General features: G+C 34.7%; 1 protein-coding gene across 1 annotated transcript in view; it reads left to right on the top strand.

Moving 5' to 3' along the window:
- Positions 1-22,963, top strand: part of Eip93F (Ecdysone-induced protein 93F) — a 145,663-nt gene that overhangs the window by 96,908 nt on the left and 25,792 nt on the right. Inside the window, exon 2 of the mRNA XM_028303805.1 lies at positions 5,652-6,031. Coding sequence (XP_028159606.1) covers positions 5,652-6,031 — 380 coding nt within the window. The remainder of the gene's footprint in view (positions 1-5,651; positions 6,032-22,963) is intronic.

Here is a 22,963-nt window from a genome sequence, read left to right as displayed (position 1 = left end):
ATTTGCTGACGTAGCCACAATTAACAAGCTCCTGTGTAGCCAAACAGTGTGGATGGATGTTTGCACTGTGCGTTTAGGGCTTGTTCCCATGGCAATCAAGTATATAGAATCCCGGAAAACTGGACTGTCGTGTGAAAACAAATTTCAAATGCAGTGCTTGTAGTTTCTAAATTCGAGTTTCCAAATTTGAATGTCGGTTTTTTGGGATAATGCAAAAGGGATGTTCGAGTTCGTATGAACGTTCATATTAAAACACGTCTACTACTATGGATCCTGCAATAAACGGGATGTCTCCGTTGGAATAAGCCCTTAGATACCAAAACTGCAGACTTTTGTCGGCCGATATTTTGGTCGGGCTGTTACAAATCAAAGAACACGTAATTATGTAAGTGCGCACACTACACATTTGGTGTCGGCCGATTCTTCATACAAATTGGAAGTCTGCAGCCTGAGCCTTACAGCGACTTAGCCCACTTTTAGCTTGGTTCACGGGTCAACTCATTGGATTGAATTTTTAAATATTTTTTCTTCCGGCAACTGGGCCCACTCTTAGATTCTAGAGTACTTAGATTTTTGATAATTTGGTGTTGAAGGTTAGCCCAGTTGCCGGAAGAAAAAATATTTGAAAATCCAAACTGACGACCAAGCTAAAAGTGGGACAAGTTGCTGGAGACTCGCTTGTCTTATAGCGCAGCAAGATCAGCTAGAAGGTCGCAAGATGCACGGCATCCGGCCTCACATTGTCTCCGAGATTTAAGACGGCATCGGCTATCATATTTCTTGATCAACCGCGCCTTTGTTTTTACAATCTTCTAGTAATTGAACGACGGCGTATTGTTTTTCGTTTGTCCTCTAACTTCAAACCGATTATTGTACTCGTAGTTTACTCATCGAGTTGGGTTAAAAAACTAGTTTTGCCGGATGTGATTTAATCGCTGTCTTATTAGTGATCTGAAGTAGGAATAAGTATAAATAGTTTAACTGTATAAATATGGGGTCAGGTGTGGGACTGCCTTATGCATTGAGGGATCCGTACTTTTTCTTCTACTCGAGATATTTTTCTGTACTAGGTATCCTATTTACTTTCATTTCGACTTCACTTTTCGAGCATTATTATAAGGTAAGTAAAATTAATATAAAAGAACCCAAAAACCAATTAACACGGTTAGCGGAAAATTGTATTTTTTGGCTCTACTAAATTGGTTTTACAGCTTAAAGCTCCAAAAAAACTAAAAAAGCAGAAAGTCTGTCAATGACACGAATAATCCTATCGGTTCTTTTTAACATACTGAATCCTAAGAAGTATTTAGCTAATTGCGATACAGTGAAGAATTAAAAGGATTATTTAATAATGATAATTACGACAGCGTCGACAATTCCGCGCGCATATTCGCGATGTGCCAAACAAGGACATCGCACGTTTCCGCGTTGAATCATTTTAATCTGTGGGACAAGTGATGAACTGAATAAGTATTTTTATACAGTTTGCAACATCCCGAAAATCTGGACCGTCGTGTGACACACATATGTGTTTGAAATTCGTATTCCAGAAAGGATAGAGATATTTTGCGAGACACTGCAAAAGGTATGTTGGTGTGAACTTTAATATTAACCGGGATGCTGCAAAAAACAGTTCCTCTAAAAAACGGAATGTCCCTGTGAGAACAAGCTCTAACAGCACTTGAAGATAAACAAGCATCTTATGTGCTTCTAATACATGCTATATTACCACAAAATTGTGCTAACGATGAACAAAAAGTTGTTAAAAAAAGATTACAAGACTTCTTAAGTCGTGATACGGACAATGCAGATGAGCTGTTCTGACATGCAACAAAAAATTTACAAGTTCCACTTAGTAGTAACGGTTGCTGCTTTGTAATTGATATTACAACTGAGATTTGTTTTTAAAAATTAAAAACGCTGTAGTTTTACATCGATGTGTAAAAAAGTTGTATTTTTACTAATCTGCTTTAAAGGACAATCTATTAGTTAACTTAATTACTATTATTTAGGTACTTCTGCTTCTAAGAACAATCCGTTAACTTTTCAGGTTTATGAGCAGACCTTACAATATAAAAAGATCTAACTTTTTGTCTTTACCCATTCAATTTGAGACTTAGAACTTTCCTCTCCAATTTTCACTACTCCAGTTTTCACCAATGTCCGAACCTTAACTGGAGATGTCTTCCTCTTCTTTTTTCTAGCCCTCTTTCCCATTATTTGTGAGCTCCTTATTCTGAGGTGCCATGACAGTCTGTCCTGGGATATCGAAATATTTGTCTGGGCACGCTCTAAGTCCTTGGTCACCGTGGACTTACAAGTAACTGGAGAGATATTCGTCAAATGTATCCTCGCTACATCATGCACTTTAGGCCATACCCCAAACATGCACACACAAATGCAACCTGACTCATGTCGACCTTGAAATAGACCGGTCTAATCGCAGTTTTAGCCAATCAGTAGTCCGCACACACACCATCCTTTGTTTAACATCAGTTTGGTTACGCTATTTTATCAAATGACCTTTTGTTGTCAATTGAAATTATTCCACAAGTTTCAGCTCCGTTTAATTGATGTTTATTACGTATTTGAATTACCCACAATGCCAAGGCTCCCATTGTATTAAGATTTGAAATTGTATTGCTTATTTTCATGTTTCCTTCATCTAATGATGAAAATAATGAGAAAAATAATCAGCTGTATTTTTCCCATTATTTTTGCGCCACTTATGGCAATTTTAGTATTTCTTAGATCATATTATTATCCAATTTCATCATAATATTTTCAATCGTATTATCTGGCAAGGATTTACTATTTTGTTTTATGTGACAGGAGGCAAACAAATTCTATTCGGAAAAGTCAGTTGATCCTGTCTCTGTTCTTACCTCCGTGCCTCATCGCGCAAGTATTTCTATATCTATCTTTCGTTCTTTCTCTTTCTCGAAGTTTTTCTCCTATTATAATTTTCTTTATGACAAGCAGGAAAAGCATGATGATGATGAAAATGAAAAGCATGATTACACATTGTTTATTTACACAGATTTTTAAAGGTTTCAAAATGCTTTTATTGAGCAAAAAAGTAACATTGGTGTCTATCAAAGCACGTTCGAAGAGCGGTACGTAGATTATTCTCGCTTTCAAACACATTAGTCCGATTTACTTGGAAGCGAGTGTAATGTGTAATTATTTTTTTATTACCCCATACGATGGGAGTTCAACGGCTCCACATTAATTACAATATTAACATGTGAAGGTCTCGCTTCAGTTAACCACCTTCGCAGTTTTGTTATCGTTGAAATTCTGTGAAACGTTAGAAAATTACAGTCTTTGTGTACTCAAGGTTTTTTAGCATTTTTCGGTTTTAAGTGAAGCGTTTCGCTGTTCGATAGACTCATTCGATGGAGCCAAACGACTTAGGGCTGACAAGTATGATCATAAGTAGAGTGTCTATTGCCCGTATTCACAAACGATGCTTGCTTATGTGAAGCAGCAAATCGAACGCACAGCGTTGAATAGAGCTCTGTGATTGGTTCGTATGTCACTCTGTGAGACCTCATAGTAATGTTTGTGAATACGGGCGTATCTATCTTTGATCAATAATAAACAGACACTTTAGTAATACTACGTTGTTAATAGAGAGAGCCTACTACGATTGCTAAATAGTAATTTTCCGTTTTCTAGTCTATAATTTGTCATCTTCTTGACTGTTTGGATTGCTATATTACGTGTTTTTTCTAACTCGAATGCGAATTTTCCTTTTACTTCTCTGAAAAACAGATCTATTTACAATGAAATAGAGGAGGAAGTATTCTTTACATAACAAAGTTTTCATAGTGCCTAGTTTCCTAATAGTATTGGGAAATAATAACAAATATTATTATTTTAATGACGTCCCAACTTGCGGTTATTTTCTTCTAATAATTGCAAATAATAATGTCCGTTGGTTATTCCGTTTGATCATTGGTTTGCTAATAGATACCTAATTGCTTAATTGGCTATTAAATGTACATGCTCAATTAATTAATATATTTTACGGATGAAGATACGCCCTACATAATCTGCATCAAGTAATTAAACTAATTTGGTTATGACTAATTGGCCTGATTTTTTTAACACAATACTTAAAATTTTGGGTATAATATTAACCATTCGCCAAAGGGATCGATACAAATAAAAATACAAGGAACACCCAAAAAAAAGAACACATTAAAAAAAGAAAATAGTTCTTCCTAATTACAAAATTGTGATTCCTAATAGCTTCTTAAAAAAATAAAACTAATAAAAATATGCAAATTAAAACGTCACTTTTTCACGTCAAAAAAAGGTTGACGATCCCTCCAACGGATGCAATAGACAATGAGTGGTTTTTATTCCCTTGCCTATGCTAATTCAGGTTTATGATTGCAATTCAAATTCTAACGTCGAATACTTTTTGCTGCACATGCGTAAACAACAGTTGTTCGGAGTTGTTGGGCTCAGGTTTTTCTAACGATCAAGCGCCATATTCCCAGACGGTCCCAAAGGTGGGCTTAATGGACTGATACTGAAGAAAATAAAATTCACACAATACTCAAGATGGAAGGAAGGTCTTTGTTTATTGTGATTTCCACTACTGAAAACTGTGAAAACTAGTATTGATTAACGGCAGGGTTTGACATAAATTAAGAAAAAAATTGTTAATAATCCTTCTTGAGCTCATTAAAAAAATAACTTGAGGAAGAACGAGGTTTGGTTACGTCAAGTTTTTTTAGAAATTACCTATATCCAGAATTTGATAGTGCGTGTCAATTTTTTAAAACTCAAGTTGTGAGACAAATTCCAGGATGGGTTTAAGAATACGGGTGCTAATTGTATACTGCTGAACCGTTATTATTTTTCTAATTGCTGATGCTAAAATAAAATTTTTATCAGTTTTGAAATCGATTTTAGAATTGGAATAAATTATCTAACAGTGTTAGACTGAAAAAAAAACGATGAATATGGATAGGTTGTAATGGGTAGGATATTTTATTATTCATAGGCATGGGGCTCTGGGGCCCTTGTATTAAATAACAGTAGACAGCAATTACCTGAAAATGATGATGATAAAAAGTCTATTCATTGAAATTAGGTCCATTCAATTTTGATGAAAATTTTTTTGGCGACATTCCTGTCTTTATCGTATGAAGATGACTGGGAAATTCCCATTTTCCCCTATTCAGGGGAAGGCTTTCGGGGAAGATGGAAATTCCCAATTTTTTTGTAATTAACATCTTCGTTGACCATGCCTTCTCTCAGTTCCTATAGGATTTTAGGGACATTCCTGCCTTTCATCATGTGAAGATGACTGGAAAATTCCCGTTTTCCCCTATTCAGGGGAAGGCTTTCGGGGAAGATGGGAATGCTCAAATTTTTTGTCATTGACACCTTTATTGACCATCCCTTCTCTCAATTCCTATAGATTTTTAGGGACATTTCTACCTTTCATCGTGTGAAGATGACTAAAAAAATCCCGTTTTCCCCTTTTCATGCGTTGACTTTCGGGGAAAAAGGAAATTCTCCAATTTTTTGTCATTAACATTGACCATCCTTTCTGGTTTTCAGGAAAGATGGATAAGCTCTAATTTTTTGACATTGACACCTTTATTGACCATCCCTTTTCTCAATTCCAGGTCTAGAACGGGTGGCGGAGGAGTTGATGGGTCGAAGAAAATGGAAACTATGCCAGGACGCCTTAATACCAAAACGGAGCGAGCCGGAGGCTTCGAGCGACGAGTCTATGCCTGCCACCGACCCCCCTCCCGCGCTGAAGATCAAGACCATAGAGCAGATCAACGACCAGGAGCGTCCGAAGGAGCCGGACAGGGAGGACTCCGAGAAACGGCGTCCGGAGACGATCCTGGAGAGCCTGATCAAGCGTCCGGCGACGCAGCCGAAGCTGGAGCTGCCGGACGAGCCTACGGACTGGAAGCCAGCGGACAAGTGCTACTTCTGCGTTGACGGGGAGAGGGGGGAGAGGGACGCGGCGGAGGGGCCGGCGGGCGGCGCGACCGTAAGTACCGCCCTGATCACTTTTTGGCAGCTTCCGCGGTGACGTCACGGCATCGACCGCGTTTTTTGGCTAAATAGGTCAGCTATTAATCAGGTGATATCGCTGGCTTATCGGGCTGTGCGGCTAAGCCCTTGTTAGATGATTTCTAGTAGGAATTTCTTCGTGAAAAATCACTGCAAATACTCATACTTATTTAGATCATGAACTTTACTTAACTTATTACAGAGCAGTTAGATACGTAGAGATCAACAAAAAACATACGTAGAGTCAAATCTGTATAAAAACAACATATTAGGTATACTAATATACAAATCAGTTATTTTCAGAAGTTAGTGATTCAAAAGATTTATTAAGATTTTGTATTTTGTTATAAAGGAAATTTACTGAAACATTAATACCTACCACAGAAAGATTTACATGCATTTAGGGTGAACCTACGACAACGTGACCTTATTTCGGTTAAATTGGGTAAACATTACCATTACCGTTATTAAATAAATCACAGAGCAGTTCACAATACCTGGCAAGGTGCATCTCTATGTCTAAAGAGCTGTCAGGTTCAGAAACTCATGTTTGTTTTCACCATCAATCCCTAATTTTAAGTGACCCCTTTGAAAACAAAATTCCTGTATAGTGTTACCATAGGGGTCACTTAAAAATTAGGAATTTATGATGAAAACGAGCATAAGGCTGGGTTGCACCATCTTACTTTAACTTTGATAAACGTCAAAAATCTGTAAAAAGTCCATACAAATGACACCGGTTATCTTCATAGTTACGGTCAAAGTTAGGTGGTGCCCGCAAACCTGGGAACACCTACTTACTCAGTGCCCTAGATTCACCACACAAAGATTCGCATACAAAACCACTTCCCGTCTGTTAAGAATTAACCCCTACAATCTTGAAGAAATTACCAGTAAAGAAGACACAACAAAAAGCTTTATAGTTTACGTATCACATATTGTTAGCAGTCTAAAAGATTTTAACAAAACTTAAACCATCATACAGCCATATTCTCAATCACTGCCTTGCAATTGGAGTACTCCACTAGCTCCAATTGCAAGTGCATTCAAATAGTACTTACATAAAAAAAAGTTAGCTGGTGCAACTCAGCCTAAAGCAACAGTTGCAAGTCTTTAACTGAAGCAGCTATCAAAGACCGAGGGCTAGACATTGTAAAATTCTTTTTCTTACACACTCGCCCCAGTTTCTGTATTTAACTTTCACATAAAATATGGAAAAACGTCAACTGACAAATCATTATAAAAACCACATAGGTAGGTACTTGCTTTCTGTATTTATAATAACTCCAAGATAATGCTGAGCTTATATACAATTCAATTCATTTTTCTTTCTGAAAAGTTGTGGTGATTTGTGCGAACTATTTTTATATGGACATCTGCTGTGTACCGCTTATCAAGCAAATAAATGAATTTTGATTTGATTTGATTTGATTTGATTTGAAGTGACATCCCATCAAAAACAATACTTGTCAAAAAAACCAAGTCTCGCAACTCAGTTGTTCTACGGTAAAAAGTTGTGAGATCCATGTAATACCAAGTCCAGGCCAGGAAATCTTTAACGTTTTACATAAATTATTGACTTGGCCATCGCACTAAATAATTTAATTTACACGTGTTTTCATGATGACAATGACTATTGATTAATGTATAAAGAAGACTACACATTATTATAAAAAAGGTATTGGATGTAAACAACCTTACTAAACAGAAATGTACTTAGGCACTAGAAAACTTATAAGGCAAACTAAACTACTTGTCACTAAACTAAACTAAGCTGCTGTCTTTCCTGAATACTATAATCCGGGCCTTTTCAAGGCGCGAGTAAATAGGCACTTATAGGGCAGATATTAGTACTATCCTAGACTGCATCTCACTTAACATCAGGTGCGATTGCGGTCAAATACCTGCCTTGTCTTGCATAAAAAAAAAACTTATTGAATCAATTTCGATGAATCTTAGGCTGAGTTGCACCACCAACTTTAACGGTAACTGTAACGATAACCGGTGCTTTTTGTATGGAGTGTCATAGATTTTTGACGTACTTTGTCAAAGGTAAAGTAAGATGGTATAACCCAACCTTAGTGTACAGCTTTATTGGATCTTTAGCTAAGAAGTCCTTAGCCAAATTTTGTACAAAAAAAAATCGTAATTATGTTTACCTACATCCAATTTTAATAATCTAAACCTTTCACATATTTGCTCATTTCTAAGTTAGAATAATTCCGCGTCGTTCTTAAAATTTTGGCTACAGATTGCCTTTGACAAACCGAATTCCAGACAAACCAGTGAGCAGAAGCTAGCATCAAAATAACCACTTCTGATTAGTTAACTTTATTAATACTGGATCTAACCACTGGTGCTGTCATAGTAATTAATGCTTGAGCTGAGTCTCAAAGGCTGCGTCTTAACAGTTTCGGTTTCAGTGATTTGGCTTTGTACACCATCATTATGTAGGGTTGATACAAGCCATACGATCAATAAATTATCAAAAAGTCTAACATGAGACATGTCAGACGGCTTTTTATTGTAAGTACTAGCTTTTCCACTGGTTTTGCCCGGGTGTTTAGCTTCTTACTAAATACCTACCTATCGTCGTAGTTTTTGCCAAATTAATTTAACATCTGATTCTTTAAAATGTTAGTTCTGATTAAAAAAGTAGAGCTTGTGTTCGAAACAGTACTACATTTTCAACAAAAAAGGGTGATTTCAGATTACAGGGCCATCAAGAAACTCTGAGTTTGGTTGAACCTGATGAATTAAGAAATTATAGTATTAGTTTCCCAAACATTTAATGTTTCAAAAGGAACTCATGCTAATGTTTTGGCCAACCCTATTCCTCCAATCCAGAGCTAAACGTGATTAAGATAACAGGTGTTAGACTTAGGGTTGCCAGGTCCAAAAACACAAAAGCCGGACTCTGTGCTTCATATTGTTCTGTGGCTCGACTTTCGCCTGGCGCGGCAGGCCAAATAAAAAGCCTAACAAAAGCCGGACAGGCCGGTCAAGACAATATTTGGCCGGACAAGACCGTAAAAAGCCAAACATGTCCGGCTAAAGCCGGACGCCTGGCAACCCTAGTTAGACTTATTATACTATACTAACATCCCAAAATATGGCTCTTATTCAAACGTGATAGAGCTTATATTAGAACTACAAACTTAAGTCCTCAAATTGTGTATGAGTTGGAAGATTATGTTGTACTTAAGATTGGGTTTTTGTAAGATAAGTTGTTACTAAGAAAATGTTCATGTGGTCTGCTTCATTGCTGCTGTTGTGGATTGAAATGAGCTTTTTGTTAGAAGCTCTGCTTGAGCTTATTGAAAGCTAATCTATCTCATGAAGGACTAGACCAAGTGTGTTTTGCTTTGGAAATGGTTTACATCTGTTGTTTTATTAGGCATTATGCCGCACTTCAAGAGGTAGAGCTTTTGTATTTCCATGACGCGTAAAATACTTTTACTTTAAATGAAAAATTACCTGCTATTTTTGTATTTTACAGACTTTTCTATTTTTTAAAGATTTGATATTTTAAAGACTGTAAACCCTTGAAAAGGAGGCTGACAATAGTGACTGAGTTTCTTGCGCTGCTTCTTCTCAGCACTGGCCCATTTATTGTCCCGAAGCAGTGGTAGGGTTAATATTGGGACGTGTAAAAGTGCATTTTAGAAGCCTATTTGCAAAATAAATGAGTTTTATAAGTTTTTTAAGAGTATCTAGTAAAGAACAGTTGGTTTTGTTAGGTTCAACGTTCTTAAATAAAGAGCAACCAGATTCTGTTTCTGGCGACTTCAAACATACGATGACAGAGTACGATTGTTCAGCTCTACTTTGACTTACTTAGTAAGAGCTGAATTACACGGCCTGATCCATTGAAAGGCTGTTCATCTTCACTATCATTTCACCCATAGGACGTCCACAGTCCACACTGCTAAACATAGATCTCCCCCAAAAAATTCTGAAAAATGAGCTAAATGTTATAATCCTATCATCATAGGTAATATTTTTTTCAGCCACAAGCCTACTCCAATTTATGTATAATAGTGATTTCAAATCAATGATCCCCGATCGAAGTCCAGTAAACAGTTTAATCAATAGTCGGTTGAGTCAATATTAAGCTATGCGAATAATTACTGGTTCAAATGCCAAGGTGACAAGGTGCGGCGTTTGATTCATAGTTCGGATTCATAATTTTATTAAAAGCTTTTATCTATGATTGTATGGAATATAATTGATAGATGGATAAATAAATCATTTATTTTTTACAAAATACGAGTTATTTTTTTGCGTTAAGAGTTGCATCTTGCATCAATTATTTTTTTAACATTTTTTCAAAAAACTAGTCATATTTAAGTGGGTGGTGGGAAACGAACGAATTGTAAATTCGTTTTTTTTTAAAGGCTGCTTTGTAGCCTTTGCTAATTAATTACGCTTCGAAACAATTATTTTTTGATGATAATTAATTTCAATTCATACTTAATTTTATATTTAATTCTGAAACATGACAATTTTATTTTTTAACTAGACTATTCCAACCCTCCACCCTCCAACAACCCCAATAATTGTCACATTCCTACCCAATTATCATTCAAAGTGACATCAATCGTCACGTCACTACCCTTTGACAGCTTTGACAGTTCCCGCCCTAAAATTGACGTAAACGACATAATGGTAGAGTCTTACTTCTCATGGCAAAAAAGAGTCCACAATATAAGCTTTTACAGTGTGGGAAACCAACAGCAATCAAATCGAAATTATTGTCTTTACAACAAAAAGTGGGTAGTTGTAACAGTACTTTTTACCGGAATTCAGGGGTAATAGTGCAATTTTAGCGTTATGGCCACACAGGTGGAACTATTGCAGGTCATGATTTTTATTTTTACGTTTCATGGGTCTCGCTTGCTTGATTTTGAGTTAACCTTTAGTGTGTTTTTAAACCACTTAAATGTTAACGTTATGGAACTTACAATACAAAAAGCATTATTTTATTTTTAAAGGTGATCTTTAAAAATGTATTTATTTCTATATTATATTAATTTCTATAGATTATTATTATAAAAAAAGTTTTTTTGGGTTTTATAATCCATTTGAACGTAGTTACTGTACTGTAAACTGAAAATTATTGCTGAAATTAACTACCATTTGAATTATTTTTCTTTTTAATACTAATATCTTGAAACCATAAGACAGAAGATGTAAAAATAATAATTATTTTTTTTATTTGTTCAATTCCATGTAAATTTTAAAAACAATGGAATCGTTTTGATCCTGAATTATTTTTCTATTTTCAAGACTTAATTAATAATGATCAATAAATAAAATAAAGTTCCTTGTTTTTAATTAATTATTATTTTATAATAATGATTAAATTGCCTCCAACATTAGAGACCATGAGATACATTACGTGTAACCTCCACTTTATTTTCTTGTAAAACGTTAAAACACTTAATATGCTAATTCGATAATTTGTGTGTAATGGCCGTTATATTTTATTTTCCCATAAAGCTGGGTCTGTTTACAGCCGCCATAAGGGCACGTCCACAGATAATAAACAATTAAAGCTGCCCCACGTAATTAATATAGAGGCATCCGCGTTTCTAATCATTGTCTACTATAATAACAGTTTATTGTAAACCCTTTAGCCTTACAATAGCAATTATGTACCTTGTCTAAACCATGCTTAGCGCCGGCCAGCATAAGTAGACCCGTCCGATCTCTTACAAAGTGTCTCATCCCGCAGAAGCTGCGAACACCGACCCGGAGGAAGGGGTCTACGTACGCTGGTGGCCTCACAAACCATAGTTTCAATTTACAAAACAATGCCTTATCCATTTGCTACGATTCCACGTCAAAGTAGAAAACTCGTATTTTGATTAATACGTAGGAAAGAGACGGGGTGCGTGCGAGTGTTGCTCGCTTCGTTCCAGACTCTATAAATAGGGGATAAGGTCGATTTTCGACCACGTCAAGTTTTCCACTGAAATAGTGTAGGCGTATAGCATGAAAAGTAGGCAGTGTTTGGACATCGCGAGCCGTGGAGAGGTCATTGTAACTTTATTTTTAATAGCTACTTTCGGATTGTGCTTTTGTTCGTGAAGTGAACACTTTGCGAATTGTGCTCGTTCGTTACACCGCTCGCTCGGGAGTGGTTACGATTATGGTAATTTAGTTTTATTTTAGTAATGTTGTTGTAGTTTAGTGGTGTGAAACCATCCTTTTAGATCATTTAAATACTCCTTTTAATGGTTCAGACTATAGTTACATTTACTAAAACGATTTATTTCATCAGCTGTCATTAGCAACACCGCCCACGCTACATCGCTGACAACCGTTTATGTGGTAAAGTTTTTATAAAATTGTTTTACCTGACGGAAATGTATCACGTTGAGACGTTTTCTAATATTGAGAAGAAAATCATGAACATTCGTTACTGCGTAATTTTTTGACATTCGTAATTTATATTCTATAACATAAGGCCTTTTTCCAGCAGTCGACGTCATTTGACTGACTGAAACAACCGAACATTATGAGGTACTTACTAGAAATACTTGAATTTCGACCCAGAATAGATACTCAAATGATGCTTAACCATTTTTTACTCGGTCTTTCAGAAATAGTACCTCGGGCGACGATGTGACACATTTCTTTACTCAGGTGTTAATAAAAAACATAAGTTAACCATATTAGTATGACAAGTTAAGCATTTACTTGGACCCATATTTCTGGATAGCTCTTGTTTTTTTTTTTTTGCAAAAAATAAAATAACCATGAGTTATGATGGGAGTGACATAACATAATACATACAAGCGATGTATTCCCATGGCTGGTCTAATAAATTGCAAAACGAAGAACTTTTAATTAGTGCTATCGATCAAATCTGCCACTCAATACTCTATATACGGAGTAACGACAGTTAATTCTAGAAAATAATGCAAATTAAATTTAACGTTCGCTCATTACGCCGCCATCTTTGCGACTCAATTGAATTTATAAACAGTAAAACTATAAAGGAAATATAATTGCTGGCATTGTGCGTGTAATTAATGGATGCATTTTTGTTTGTGCGCGTACGCACGTCAGTTTGACAATTTTGATGCTATAGTGTCCTAAATTCATGTGAACTCTACTTGTCATTGGCACAAATAGGTAAGCCTGTTAATATTGAGGTTGGATTGCCAAAAAAAAGAAGAAGAGTTCAAAACGCCTCCATAGTGCAATGAACGATCTTTTAATTTTTTTAGTGGGTACTACGCGTATGTCATTGTTAGGTCAGTCTTTATTGATAGAAAACCAGTCTATTTTAGTTATTTCTTATTTTTTGTTTTCACCTATTTTATAGTAGGTATGCGAAAATGTATTGTAACAAAAAAATATCTAAAAAAATGTTTTTCTGCAAATTCACTTTCTTGCATTGCAAATAATTTAAAAGTCATTAAACTGTATTTTTACATCGTCCGTTCAACTTTCCTGTTGCAACAATTATTTACCCACTTATCGGTCAGTCATTTTAATATCTATCAGTATTTGCTGAAAACGTTTCTTTGGAAGGTAACTGTGCTCTGTGTTTGTCAAAGTGACAACGACCTGTAGTAAAAGTTGACAGTCGTTGCATTCAGAATGCAGAAGTAGGTGTAGATAACAGTCTGAATCATTCGAATGACCGATTACGATCTTTGACAAGTATAATAATGCATATTTGTTGTTTTACTAAGTATTTAGCGATAGCAAGTATCAATTTTTATAGTGCAGTGTGGAAGTTAGAACACAATATTCGATATTTTGAAGCCGAATTATTTTGTTCAGAGAGCAGTGTAACGCTCTTCGCTCGTCGAAATCTACAATCAAAAAATATGGTCAGTTATTAAACCGCTTGTGAATAAAATAAAAACTGTTTTGCATAAAAACTGATAACTTTATTTAAATTTAATAGTTCTGTAAAATATACTTTCATCATAGTTTAACTATAAAATTGTGTCTTAAAACTTTCCTTTCTCTTCAGTTTGTTTCCCAATGAAAGCACCGGTAAAATAAATAAACTCGATTTATGCATTGATGTAATGATACTCTCCAATTCTTAATTGTATGTTTTGTTTGTGTAACTTGTAGAATGCCTAGAATTTTATTGCAGTCGTAATATTTATCTTCACATCATTCAACAAAATTGACTTCCGTTAGACTATTTTTAATTTGTTTTTAATGTGTTGTTAATAATTTAATGTATTTTTTAAATATATTGCAGTTGTTCCCTTTTTCTTTAATGATGTTTTCACTAAAGATAGAGCCGTCGGTTTATTTAAAAAAAAAGTTATAACTTAACACATAATTACTTTTAACAAACAATTGTATTACCAACATTTAAAAAAAATATTTCACATTCAAAAATAGAACTTGACTGAAAAAGTAAAAAAATCGTAAGTGATGCGTCGACTCCACTTCACTCGCTAGCCGATCGGTTAAACAGCATAGGCCGGACAGAAAAGCCTATAGGGGCGGTCCGTGGAGGGTGGAAACCTCGGAAAATTCACGTGCCGAGCCCACCCCTCGCTGTACACGTGCATCCAAACAGCCCAGTACTACCGCCTTTGCCTTACTAATCATTGCCGCTCGCGAAAAAAAAGAAAAATGAGCGCGCGCGTTTGACGTTTCAAAATATCATTTTCGAAAATAGAACGCGTGTGGCGCTGCCATTATTTTTTTTTTCTTTTTTAATGCCGCGTTTTTCTGTTTAAGCAGCGCAAACGTAAATGGAAACCGACCGCTTTGTAGTTTGAGAGTGGTTTATTACTTTTTTTGTGTGAAATGGAAGGGAACGCAGCATGAGCCGATTACATGGTTAGTTGGCTACACTGTTTCAAACATGAACATTTTTGTTGCCACTTTTATTGTGTTTACTTGAAAGCTATATTCGACAGACAATAAATAATGGAATGCTTACATTGATTTGATTATGTTTATTATTAGAAAACACTTGTAAGTGGATTGGATAGCAAATTGTTATGCGTTTTTATAACTTGGCTAAATTCAATTAGCAATCATTATTTCTTTATTTATTTTTCAATATCAGTAGACCAATAAATACCTGAACGTTATTAATTAATAACTTAAGAATAGTCTTAGATCTATAGAAAATACTAAAATGAAACATTTGTTTATCATCAACTATGGTAGAAATAAAATTCATTGATGAAATTAACCCAAATGTTTAATTATAAAATAATTGAAACATGTTACTCCTAATACCTAAACGAATAACAAAACAGACTAAATTAATTACCATACATTAATTAGTAAAACCAAAACAACTACACCCAATAAAAGATCTTATTTACTTCATTTCCTGGCACCTGACCTTATTCAAATCGCAAGTTTAAAACATGAAAGACGTCCATATCATTGCCTTGTGCGTATTAGAAAAAAAAACTTTCGCTGCTGAAAGCATTTAAAAATATTACACTATGGTATGTTATAAACTGAAGACTTGGCTGTATGGCATACATATTATGCCTTTGCCTTTTCCTCAAAAAAAAAAGTACAAATAAAAAAAACATACTAAAACGAACCCTTTTGCGTATTAGAAAAATAAACAATCGCTGCCAAACGCATTTCAAAATACACTATGATTGTTAAAAACTTAAGACTTGGCTGTATGGCGTATGCCTTTGCCTTTTCCTCCAAAAAGAAAATACATCAAAGAAAAAAATACTATGATAAATTCAAAGAAGCCTAGTGCGTATTAGAAAAAAACAATCGCTGCCGAACACATTTAAAAATACATACCACACTATAATTGTTAAAAACTGGTATTGGCTGGATAGTGTGCCTTCGGTGGCCTTTGCCTCTTCCTCCAAAAAAAAAATCTAAATTCAAAAGAAACGTTGTGCGTATTAGAAAAAAAACAATCGCTGCCGAACGCGTTTAAAAATAGTATTCTAAATTCAAACGGGCCATTAACCGGTTCCCACGGCCGCCATGCTGCTCGTCCTCGCCCGCCATTGGCCAAGCCCAGCATTAGAACGTGTAGACCCCACCGTTTGGCGAACGGCAAATTACATTTTTTTATAAGTCCACGACAGCTGCTCTATTTTGCACTCAGTCATCGGTTGGCGCTAGAAAATAACTGCCATTATTTGTAATTGGTTATTTTAATTGACTCTACCATTGTATTTCTAATGGGCTTAATTAACATGTCAATTTGATGGCGTTATTAGCCAAATAAAGACCCTAATTACGTTACACCTTTAGAATTGTCTCCCTGTTAAACTTCTACCTATCTAGAACTTCTATTTACTTATGCTTATTAATAAGACAGTTTATTGAATTCCTTAATTCCTGTAAAACAATTTAATTCCTACTAATCAAATCAACGTCAGTCAGAAAGTAAATTAAAAAAAATGTTTGAACTCGGTTGAATTTACTGAATTTTCAGATACATAGTGTCAATTTATTTATGTAACAGTGCTATGATTCTTTTAAATAATTACCCTTTACCAATAAAGTTATAGAATTTCTCCTGAAAACACATGAATCTCCTTGTTATAAAAATAAAATAAAACATTAAAATGTTTACGATTACGAAATAAAATACCCTAGAATTATTGGATCTCAAAATTTGATGAATTATTGATTAAGTAACATTTATTATCTGTACTAATATTATAAATGCGAAAGTAACTCTGTCTGTCTGTCTGTCTGTCTTGCTTTCACGCCTAAGCCACTGAACCGATTTTGATGAAACTTGGCACAGAGATAGTTTGAATCCCGGGAAAGGACATAGGATAGTTTTTATCCCGGTTTTTGAAACAGGGACGCGCGCGATAGTTTTTCTGTGACAGACAAAATTCCACGCGGGCGAAGCCGCGGGCGGAAAGCTAGTAAGTTCTATAAAATAAATACTCCAGTGAAGTATAGTACATATAAGCTATAAATGAAAAACAAAAACCCATGCATATTATTTAAACTACCATAATTTATTTGAAGGAGAACCAGAAAATTGTTAAATAATAGCTCTATTTTTTCCCAAACAAGAGAACTGTGATTATTATAAAATAATGTCGTGCTTAATGTCTCTGTGACATGCACTTTGCTTTTATTTTTAGTCTATGAAACTCCATTTTTCCTTTAACCAATATTTTTAACCGTTGCTCATATAACTTCTACGTTATGGCTTCCTTATTATGTTTAATATTGTGCCTTTATCATATTAGGTTATACCTAACTATGTAAGCACTTAAAACTAAGTTTAGTAGGTATATCAGTGAAAGAATGCACGAGATTTTAGGACATGCCTACCTACTTCAAATCTTAGGCTGTAAAATGGGTACAGATTAAATCATACACGATATAAAATTCCAATGGCTAAAAAGTACCTAATTTTGGCAAATAAAAATCAGGCGACAGTGAAAATGTCATTTTACATCTCGTTTGCAAGTTATTAAAATTATGTTACAAAATAATATTAAACGATTTCCTTATTACAAAACAGATGAATAATGGTAAAAAATTCCATAACCATGAGAAGGAGACAGATTTAATGGCTTGCCTTATATGAATATACTATGAATGAGCACAATTTGTTGTTGCATTTGCTTTGGATTATGGATAAAATGGTGGTTTGATATATTCAATGAAGATCGAACATTCTCGTAGTTTTTTCTTGAATAAATAAAGGAAAGATGTTAGAAGATAAAAGAACTTTACACTAAATTAAAAACTAAGAAGTAAGGAAAAAATAGCCAGGCGTGAAGTTTTAATTGTGAAGAAAAAGGTCTACAGAGGAATAATAATTTTATCTAGGAAAAAATCTATCCAAACTTAACTCTACATTTTTTGTCAATGTTTTGCAATCGCTTCTCTTTCATTTTCATTCTAAGGGCCATTATTTTAAGGCGTGTACTTATAATGAAACGACATTTACTCTATTCAATTTCAAGCTTATAACAGCTGTTCAAAAAAGCTGTTATAAGTAATCCAAAATATTTAATGTAAAGCAAACTAATTTACCACGGGACTAAGGCTGGGTTGCACCATCTTACTTTAGCTTTGTCAAATGTCAAAAATCTGTCAAACTCGATACAAAAAGTACCGGTTAACGTTATAGTTGCGGTCAAAGTTTGGTGGTGCAACTCAACCTTAGATTATATTATCCACATAAAATGATGGATTCATGTGAAAAACCAGATGACCGTATGACCAGAACCATTTTCATTTGTTTTCCATAAAAATAATGACATTATTGAAAAACAAATTCAAACGAAAAAAGCAACTTTATTTTATATTCCTCCTTATCAGGCAAAGGCATAACTGTCACTAATAGTTCCAATTGCAAGAACAAATAGTCAAACATTTCCCAACTGCAAACTGAAACGTCACAACATCTGCATCGTTAAAATTCCCTACAAACACCATGAGCAAACATCTTTAGTTCGACTCACGCTCGTGTGTCATATACACATAATATACATCTATGTACGCACATTATACGCTGTGTATGTCGGTGTCTAAACAATTCGTTAGTTGTTATTCAAGGTGGGCATGATTAGCGAATACGCAAGGTTAGCGGGCCGGTCGCCATTTTGGTTTTTGTTACGCGCGCAAATGGCATTGACATAACATTTTGCGAGTAAGTACCTATTTCTATTGAATTTATTCGCTTGTGTTTAATTAAAATTTTTGCTTTTTTTGCTAGATATGCAGTTGAAAAGAACAAATAAATAAGTGTTTAAAACATTACAATCAAATTTTTCACCTTGACCCTTTATGAATTTTTAGGCAATAAGTAGGAAACGTAATTTTCATTAGATTAAAAAAATATTTTATGGCAAATAACTAAAGAATAATTTTCTGAGCGCAGATTAATTCATAAAGTAAGTAAACAAAAAGTACTTATTGCTTCATTTATTTGTTTTATGATGGTTTATTGCTTTATTTATGTAATTTGACGTTTCGTTACAAGGAAATAAAGTTTCAGGAACAGTCTTCCATCAAAACAATGTAAATATTACCATATTTAGTTACTCGTTTTTCTAATCATTAAGTGTTCGATTTTCTTTTGTCATTTTCAAGAATAATTAATTTATGATTGCGGTTATTATCACTTGGTAAATTCCATGACATAATAATTGAAATTAACTGTAACATTATTACAAAACCATTAATCTAAATAGGTACTCCAATATACTTAATGTTGAATGTTGAATCTGTAATAACTATAATGTTGTTAACTTTTAATTAATTGCTATGTGGGTCCAATAAGGTGACAGTTCAAATTAAGTATTTTGGTCTTCACTGGTTAGTTGTATAGCAGTCCAGCTGTAGATCCTGGCTACACAGGAGTCAGTGGCAGAAAACTAATTTTTTTTTTCATTTGATATTAGGACAGTGAGTGATTTTAATCTTAAAATAAATAAGATTGCAACTTAAACCTTTAATTAGATTTCAGGAAGTATCAAGAGTTTTATCATCACGCAGTCAATTAGATATTTCGCGACCCTTCATTTGGCAAGACACAAATTGTTTGATTTTTTCAATAAAATCTATTTAGACCTAATTGTTACTATCAAATAAAGTTAAGAAAAATAGTAAAAAAAATATTTGGTCGGTATTTTCGCGAAAAACGATTGTTGCTTATTTACCACATTGCCAAATAGGGGTACTTAAATAAAACATTGTTATAGAATTAAGTTTTTTATATGAAAATCTTAAAAAAATCAATCGCATTTCACATTTTATGCATTAAACTTTTTTTGGCCATTTTCGCAAAGTCGACAATGACCTTTCTGTACCCCCAGTGAAAAGGGATCTAACTCGACTTAGATCAAAATTGACTTTATAACATAATGTGAATCTTTGAAAAATTAGCTATTTTTGTATCTAATCGGTATGTTTCTACGACGTATAGAAAAGAAAATAACTTTGTGCCAAATGATACAAGTAAGGCTTTGTGAACCAATTTTGAGTTTCCTTTCGTGTATATTGATACATGTCTACTTTTAACAAAGTGTACCGGAGGCTTCTTTCACTTTTTTATTGTGTCAAGAGGTATGACTCGTGTTACTACTTTTTACACGATTGAAGTTGTTCAGATTGAGTTTGTGATTAACAATATAAGATGACTCATATTAATATACACAAAAAAAACTATGTATTGTTGGTTAGTGAAAAAGAATGTAACTTAATTTATAGCACAAAAAGTAAAAGACAAACGATAATTTATTTTGTGTATAATGATTCAATTAGACTAATACCATTAACCACAAAAGTTTCGTACATGTGTAAAATGTTATAAGTTACTTAGATCAAAAACATTTGAAAATCGCAACTAGTAATTTGGTTAATTATTTGGTGTAAAATGATATAACTTAGCCCAAACGTCAGACTAAAGGAAAAAATAATGTCGTAGTTTTGAAATCAAAGAATTTTAGTTAATAGTTTTAATAAATAATGGTGAATATCTACTAGTAAAACATATAATTGAATTCATAGTGCCTAACGTTGTCAATAAAAGTACTTAATAAGTGCATTATCGAATTCACAAGAGCTCCAACTACCAGAACTCTTTATAAACAAAACTCATCACCTTTGACAACAAATTGAACTGGGCGAGTCATGTCGAGAACAAAATAAAAATGACCTATATAGCATTCCAGCAGTGCAAGAGACTCATTGGTAGTAGATGAGGTCTCAACCCAAAGATAACACTTTGGCTCTACACGTCGGTTATATGGCCCTCTTACACATGTTATTATGGATCACTTGTGTGGTGGCACAGAACACAACTATCCACAGCAAGATCAAAACTCCAAAGCCTGCAACGCCTAGTAAGCATAGCGGCCACTAGTTGTATAGAACCACTCCATCGACATCACTTGAGTACCTTCTGAATCTTAGATCTTTAGACCTCTTCATTCAGGAGGAAGCGCAAGCAGCCGCTCTAAGACTTAAAGGTAAGAACGGCATATAGAAGCAAAACAAGGAGACAGGATATTCCACGATCCTGCACAAAACCCTAATAAAAGAAATACCTCTCACCGAGGCACCCATCGACAGAATTCCCTGTGTTCACATCTTCGACTGGAGATATAATATCCAGCTTACGGCGGAAACGCAAGATTGCTCTGGAATCAATGAAGTTAGGATATACACTGACGGCTCCAAAACCCAATAAGGTACTGGAGCTGGTGTCTTCTCGAATTACCTAAATATACTAAGAACATCAACATCACTAGATAAACACAATACAATTTTCCAAGCAGAATACAATCAGAGCAGCACAGGTGGTTGCAACCATCGACATCCGAGGTCTGAATATAAAAATAATCTCAGATAGTGCAAGCAATACAAAGCAACTTAATATACTACATTATAATACTTATATTGGAATGCCATGACGCGCTCCTAAGTCATTGCAGACGCAAATGGCGTTACCCTGCACTCCTGTGGATCAAAAGGCACAGTAACTCCTTGAGCAACGACGCAGCAGATGAACTGGCCAGAAGGGGATCGTACACGACGGTATTTGGTCCGGAACAATAATAATGCCGATACCATAAGCACAGATCAAGACCTGGCTGTGCTCCAAAATAGAAAAATAACACCACACAGTATGGAAAGATTGTGATAGATGCAGGCAAACAAAAGATGCAGTTGTGCAATAAATCGAAAAAATTCTCCCGCAGCCTCATAAGACTAAACAGGTACAACATCCGCAAGGTCCTAAGTGTAATAACAGGTATGTTAAACAAACACCTACACAATATAGCTGTTGCAGACAGCCTACTGTGCAGAAGATGCATGGAGGCAGAAGAAAAACCGCAGCACGTGCACAAGGAGTACACAAGCGTAGCAGATCAACAGGCTCAAATTCTCCAATTACCAGGGTCGCTGCAGAAGGCTGCTGCTACCTGGGGGATCTGGAGTGGTTGGAATAGGAAGATAAACTACAAATAGCGCACAATGGTCTAATCAAAAGGCTAAGTGCAATATTCGATTGTCCTGCAAAACTAACTACGAAAGGCCTTATGAATGGATACCTACTATGTATAAAGTAAATAATTATGTAAATGGCATGTGTGGCTGGACTTTATCTGCTTAGCTCGCAAGTATAACATGTCTTGTTATTCATGTCATTATTGATTTAAGAAGATTCCCGCCTTAGGCAGTTCGATTTTTTCAAGTTATTTATGATTTAAGAAGAGGCTGACAAGGGTGGCTAAATTTCTTGTGCTGCTTCTTCTCAGCACTGGCCCATTTATGTCCCAAAATAAAAGTAGGGTTCAAGTAATACTAGGACGTGTTAAAGGGCTTTTTAAAAGCATCTTTGTTGAAAACAAATGCATTTTATGACTTTACTTTTATATTATCCTTCTGTAGCCAAAAGGCAATCAATATAGCTTGACATCACCATCTCCGGTCCAGGGTTTGATTCCTAATAGGTTAATTGTAGAAAACAAACTTTTCTCTGTCTCCTGTCTAATTAGTTGATGTGAAACCATTGTTGTTTCTGGTCTTTACTACACAATTGCTTCAGCTATACTTTCTGTAAAATAGGTGATAATGTATGTGTATTAAGCCGATATCATTCATGGTATATGGTGTAATAATTAATAAAATAGTAGTTTCAGATCAGAATAAACATTTAAGGAGTAAATAGTTAGAATTCAGTCTCAAATTCTAGCCTTATTCCTATACAATCGCCACTTATATCACTTTACACATCATTATTTGGATACTTAGATCGCTGTTATGTTAGTTAGATCAGTTTACACATTTTTTTTCTCACCAAAAAATTGGTGTATATTGATATAAGTAACAATTTTTGGACGATTTACCCTAAATAACCTGAAATAAATGATTCCTCATAGTGTAATTACTTATGTTTGTTTTACAACTTTTTCTAAAATTGAAGAAACAAAAA

Source organism: Ostrinia furnacalis, unplaced genomic scaffold (genome assembly GCF_004193835.3).
Source record: "Ostrinia furnacalis isolate ACB-3 unplaced genomic scaffold, ASM419383v2 OfSCF1301, whole genome shotgun sequence".
NCBI classification, from domain to species: domain Eukaryota; kingdom Metazoa; phylum Arthropoda; class Insecta; order Lepidoptera; family Crambidae; genus Ostrinia; species Ostrinia furnacalis.
The sequence above is the reverse complement of the archived record's forward strand: the minus strand, read 5'-3'. Positions and strand labels throughout refer to the sequence as shown.